Source organism: Wyeomyia smithii, chromosome 2 (assembly GCF_029784165.1).
Source record: "Wyeomyia smithii strain HCP4-BCI-WySm-NY-G18 chromosome 2, ASM2978416v1, whole genome shotgun sequence".
Classification (NCBI taxonomy): Eukaryota; Metazoa; Arthropoda; class Insecta; order Diptera; family Culicidae; genus Wyeomyia; species Wyeomyia smithii.
In genome coordinates, this window is record NC_073695.1 from 172,377,367 (window position 1) to 172,383,790 (window position 6,424).

At 40.0% G+C, this 6,424-nt stretch overlaps 1 protein-coding gene across 1 annotated transcript; it reads left to right on the plus strand.

Moving 5' to 3' along the window:
- The first annotated feature begins 1,211 nt into the window (after positions 1 to 1,211).
- LOC129720211 (uncharacterized) lies at positions 1,212 to 2,785 on the plus strand. Its single transcript, XM_055671659.1, has 5 exons — positions 1,212 to 1,493; positions 1,552 to 2,163; positions 2,223 to 2,312; positions 2,369 to 2,521; positions 2,577 to 2,785. Exons 1-5 carry the CDS (start codon positions 1,212 to 1,214, stop codon positions 2,628 to 2,630), a joined length of 1,191 nt encoding a protein of 396 aa, XP_055527634.1. The 3' UTR covers positions 2,631 to 2,785.
- The last annotated feature ends 3,639 nt before the right edge of the window (positions 2,786 to 6,424 follow it).

Below are 6,424 nucleotides of genomic sequence, written 5' to 3' on the forward strand. Positions count from 1 at the left end.
TCATCAAAACCATTCCGATCTCCTGCCGATTCCAATAGGCTGTCTCTATGACCAAGCATTTGAATATGAACAAAGTGCAGATGCCCTAAATGAACGGAAAGTTGTAAAAGTTTATCTTTCTTCTAAACATGTTGATCCCCATGAAAGCATTGTAGTTGTCAATGCGAATTGCGGCATCATGATAAATCTTTTCGGCGTCGTCGACTGCAGGTTGAAATAAGCGATAACACTTCAATCCCTCCAATAACTCCATTGCTGTCGATTTTTGCTTCCGTTGCAACTTTAAATCAATCAATCAAGTTCGCAGAAAAATCACTGATGGTGAAGAACGAATGTATCTACAGGAATGATATCTACATATTTTATTAGATGACTGGTTTTCAAAGCGATTTGAATTCTCGTGAAAGTTCATGAAGCATGGTGTACCTGTTTTACCAGTTTGTTGTTGCATGGTTGTGGATATACTTCAAAGGGAACACAAATTAATTTCTTATGGTTACGGCTATTGATCTAATTTGACAAGTTGTACTGCACAAGAACCTTAGCAAGAAAATAAATAATGCAACCGCATATTGCATTTTTGTACATGCAAACGCTTGAGTCCTGATTTAATTATTATTAAGCATTCCCAGCCAATCTAGCAAGATTTAACAATACGGGCAGGTACGTAGAAATGCAATGGGTAAACTTAATGTCGTAGCACACGTACCTAAAAGTTCTACCAAAATTTGAAACAGAATGATTTGCTACGTAATCTAAACGTTACATTATAATCATAACAATATTATAGGGTTAGTAACTGATTTATATTCACAAAGAAAATAGAGAGGGTTAAAAAAAAGATAAGATTTCGCTTAGAGGAAAACACGTGTTTGTGTATCGCATGAAGAAAAATAATCCCAACCTACAACATTGTGTGTACTAATTGAATCGCAATTGAAATCGATCAATTTCATACTGATTTTCTTTTCCACTTTGTAAGACAAAAAAGTAAGAGAAATATTTACCAGCATAACACATGCCCACATGTTTTGCAGCAAGGCGAGTTTCGTTTTAAAATTCTCTTTAATGTTTTTTTTTTTTTTTCAATAAAAGAAATGGGCACGCTTTCAAAGTCAGTCAATTGAAGGCACTACTTGATCGTGGGTAATAAAAACTATTCTCTTACACACATCTACTGCCAAAGTTGGTAGTGCATTACAGCAGTTTCGATGGATTATCTAGCAGGATTAAAACGCTATCGCATTTTACAACCAGCCGATCTGAATGCCGAAGCGGTCTATCAAAATTCAGTGAAACGTATTGATGTGTTTAATTCGTACATGGGATACGCAATGTTCAAAAGAAAAATCAGCTTATTAAATTTTCCGTTCATGTGGGGTATTTGTTCTTTACCTATTTTTCTTTATTTGGTAATTGAAACAGCCTATTGGTATCGGCAAGATATCGAAAAGGCGCTAATGAGTATAACTACATTTGGATTCGGTATTCAGGTATAAAAATATTAAAATATATTTCAACAAGTATATAATCGTCTTGCTGCCTATCCAGATGGCGTCAAAAGTGTATACTTTTGTTTTGAAACGTAAGAGAATTATTGATGTGCATGATATGAATATGGGTTATTTTAATGTCGATAGCATGGGATCTTTGGAAGTTCAAAAATCGCTAAGCAAAAATTCCAGCCTGACCTACATCTTGATATCGATAATCTTAACAGGCTATATTATTCTGGTCGGTGTTGTTGCCGCGGCACCTGCCTTGTACGGCTTGGTAGCATCTGATCCACTGTTACCGTTAGGATTTGAGATAATCCATTCTGATTCGTGGATTGCCTACTGGATTAACTATTCAATTCAATTGAGCATGTGCTATTATGCTGCTATGTTAACCACCACCTCTGATGCAACTTTCATTTTATACATACTTACCTCTACCGGTCATATTGATGCAATTATTGGCCTGTTGGATGAGTTAGGCGATATGGCTAGCCAACAAGTTGACGAAAACCAAATCTCTGAGCATTTGACAAAGATTCTTCAGGTTCACCAGTACCATTTTCACTATATGAGAAAAATTGAGGATTTATTTAAAGTTTACTTTCTGATTGCTATCGCCTCGTTATGGGCTTGCATAACAATCAGTTTAGCGGCATTTGTTCTGGTATGCTTCAAATCGACTATATAGGGCATAGTTTAAATATATTTCGTGTTTTTTTTCAGATAAACTGGTATATCGGTGCAGTTGTGGTTTGTTTTGCGTCTTGTCAGATATTTTTCATGTGCTTTCTTGGAACGCATATGCAATTGAAGGTACGTCAAGTATTAGCATTTCTGATACAATAGCTGATTTCAATATCTTTTATTAGAGTGAAGAGCTAATGTTGAAAGTAGGATCATTCGCTTGGTACACGCTTCCTCTACGCGACCAGAAACGAGCGATTTTATTTCTCGCTGCAACTCAATCGCCAATTACGCTTTCGGCCATCATGGCGAGATTAGATGTAGCAGCCTATTTGAAGGTTAATGACGTGTTGTATATTCTGTTGTACTTCTATAAACATTTTTACATTACAGATCCACAAAGCTGTGTACTCAATGCTAATGGTTTTATTACAGGTGAAGATTTGAATTGATTGTGTCATACTTACAAGTTGGGAGATGTTACAGTTCATTAGTAAATGATTCAGAAGAACAAATATTCTCTATTGTTATTAGTTGTCATCATAATTATTCTTGTGTAGGTAATCCAGGAGACAAAATAGGTTTCACTGCACTGAATAATTGAAAACACACACATTTAAAATAATTTTAATAATTGTTAACTTAAAATAATTTTAATAATTGATAAAAATAACAATAATCGCATATGAAAAATTCATCTCAAAACGACCACGCAATGGTTTTATGAATAAATTCACACTAGCAATAATTTACAATGTCTCTTTTTCTTCTTCTTCATCATCATCATCATCATTAGAACCACATTAGATTATCATCATTAGAAGTCTAATACCAGAACGACCGTGGTCTGCGCACAAAAATAGATGATTTTCTTCTAACAGTATCTAAATCATGTTACGATGTCATAGACTTGACTGAAACATGGCTCGACTATGCTAACATGGCTCGACGATAAGATATAATCTTCTCAATTATTAGGAAATTCTTATGTCGTATACCGTATGGATCGTAACCACACAAATAGCACAAAAACTCAGTTTCACTAAACAGTTACATGGATCGAACTCCCGTGGATAACTATCTTGAGCATTTACGGGTAACGTTCAAATAACTAATCTGAAAATTAGTGTTGGGGTATTATATCTACCCCCACATCGCAAAAATGATTTAACAAGCAAAAACAAGCACATTGATTCAGTCAGAGCTATTTCATCCAACCTAAAAGAACAAGATCATGCGCTTTTATTCGGAGACTATAACCAGCCAGGTTTAGTATGGAACCTCACCACTCCCAATTGTCTCACAGTAGATGTTTTTGAGTCACTTATCTCTGCTGCATGTTCGACACTACTCGATGGCTTTAGTCAAAATGGTTAGAAACAGATTAACCAAATTCTAAACACATAATGAGGGCTGCTTGACTTAGTACTAATATCGGGCTCACTTCTAGGACACTGTCAGATATTTGAAGGCATAGAACCGTTAACTCCTGTAGACCCCTGGCCATCCTGTCATTTTTGTTGAAACTGAACTACTTGTTCCGACCGTCCTCGAACTTTACTCTAACGACACTGTACTGAATTTTCGCAGAGCTAACTACGTAGCGTTGAACGAAATTTTTCATCGAATGGACTAGACGTTTTTGATACTGCAGGCGAGGCCGATAACTTTTTCTCGCAGTTTGTGAACAATGCATTGGTTAAACATGTTCCTGCTTGTAGACCACTTTCTAAACCACCTAGGGGAAATGCTCATTTACGGCGTCTGAAGCGTACACGACCTAGGGCACTTCGTAATTATAGTAGAACCCGTTGCCCGTTTCATAAGGAACAATTTTTGCGTGCCAGCAACCACTACCGCCTCTACAACCGATATCTGTATAAACTATATTCCCTTAGAACACAAGATAATCTCCGTAAAAATCCTAACAGTTTTGGATTTTCGTCAACTCCAAACGGAAAGATAATGGGTTTCCCGTGGAGATGTTTCTAGATCACGACGTAGCACCCAAGTAACAAAACAGGTTTTATCAAAGTTTTATAGCGCTGTTTTGGCTGTATTGAGTGCTAGAAAACTTTGATAAAACCAATGTTGTTACTAGGGGCATGCACCCCTTCTGAAAAATGCGAACCTTCGCCACCCATTTTCAAAGCGCATTCAACTGTTTCCGCTTAGCAAGCTACAGATGCATATAGAGATACCCCTAGCAGCGCATGTGAACAGAAGAATTTTATAGTAAACCACCAACAGGTAGAATCCGCTATCTCCACGATAAAATTTTCTACGTCACCCAGCTCAGATGGAATATCTTCCTGTGTCCTGAAACGATGCACGAGCTCATTAATCCAGCGATATCTCACGGACAGACAGCTTTCTTCTCCAACATGTCAGGCGTACCATGAGGAAGCAACCTCAGTCCACTTCTGTTCTCAATATTTATCAATGAGCTGTCAATTTTACTGCCACCGGGTTGTCGGCTCTTTTATGCGGATGATGCCAAATTATACAAATATCAATTATGCAAATATCGAAGAAGTTAATACGGATCGGAACAATCGGCACAGACCTAGGCGACGAAATAAGGACTACGATTGGAAACTGCAGATCGTTAGGCTTTCACGGCTGCGACAGGATCTGAACTAAATCCACGCAACTTCGAAATCGTAGCACTGCAGGAACTTTGCTGGTCGAGACAGAAGGTATGGAAAATCGGACATCGAGAGGCTACCTTTTATCAGAGCTGTGGCACTACCAACGAGCTTGGAGACGGGCTTTATAGTGCTGGGTAGTATGCGCCAACGCGTAATTGGGTGGCAGCCGATCAGTGCGAGGATGTGTAAGTTGAGAATTAAGGAGCGGTTCTTCAACTACAGCATCATCAACGTGCACTGCCCACACGAAGGAAGAGCCGACGATGAGAAAGAAACGTTCTATGCGCAGCTGGAGCAGGTGTATGATAGCTGTCCGCAACGGGACGTTAAGTTCGTCATCGGTGATATGAACGCTCAGATAGGACGGGAGACAATGTACAGACCGGTGATAGGGCCGAATAGCCTGCACGCCGCATCAAATGATAACGGCCAACGATGTGTGAACTTTGCAGCCTCCCGCGGAATGGTAGTCAGAAGTACCTTCTTCCCCCGCAAAGACATCCACAAAGCCACCTGGAGATCACCTGACTTACAAGTGGAGAACCAAATCGACCACGTTCTAATCGATGGTAAATTCTTCTCTGACGTCATCAACGTTCGCTCCTGCGAATATTGATTCGGACCAGTATGCATGCGCTCAAAACTTTCGACGGAGCGAAAGACGCGTCAAAGTAGCCCACCGCGACCGAACATCGGGCAACTACGGGACGCCGAGGTTGCACGGGAGTACGCGCAGCAGCTGGAAGCAGCATTACCAACGGAAGAGCAGCTTGGCGCAGCTACTCTTGAAGATGGCTGGAGGGACATTCGATCAGCTATAGGTAGTACTGCTGTAGCGGCGCTTGGTACTATGGCTCCGAACAGGTGTAAGCCGTAAATGATTTCATCGCCATGAGATTCAAAGCACGGCAATCCAAGTCGAATTGCATATTGATACCACTCACAATTAAAGCTTCCGTAGACGGGGTTTGAAGCCAGGCTGCTTTTCGAAAGCCTAAAATAACAGTCGATAAAGCAAATCAATATGAGCTTTCGTTTTTCTCCATCGACCAATCAGAGCAAGGCACGTAAAGCGTTACTTCGTGCCGCGGGAGCCAAAACTCTGGCTCCGAATAGTTAGCGATAGCTGAGCATCGAGCTATTACTGGTGAACCTTCCTCAAAAGCGGCCGAGACTATCGAGGTTAAGCTAAAGGCTTTCAGATATTTTTTTAAATGAGATAAAGTGCTGAAACGGAAGAAGTTATACTGAAATTATAACCGGAAGAAAAATAATACCGAAGCGGAAGAAAAGTTATAAAAAGACTAAAGAGAAGAGAGAATAGGCTGCTGGCCACGTGAGGCTGTGAATAAATCTTAAACTAGTGATAGTACCAATCGTAAACTAAAAGAAACCTTCAGGCGAAGGTTTTTTTATTTTCCGCTAGGAATATCAGAGAGTTGACAGGAGTCCTCCCCAGCATCCGTCGGCAAAGTTTAACGCCCGGCGCCCTCAACCCGTTCATTACCAACAACCGTCACCAGCCAATTTCCCGCTAGACAGCTCCTTGGTAACGACCAAGTGGTAGCTAAGCGACCATCTTCGTCGTCG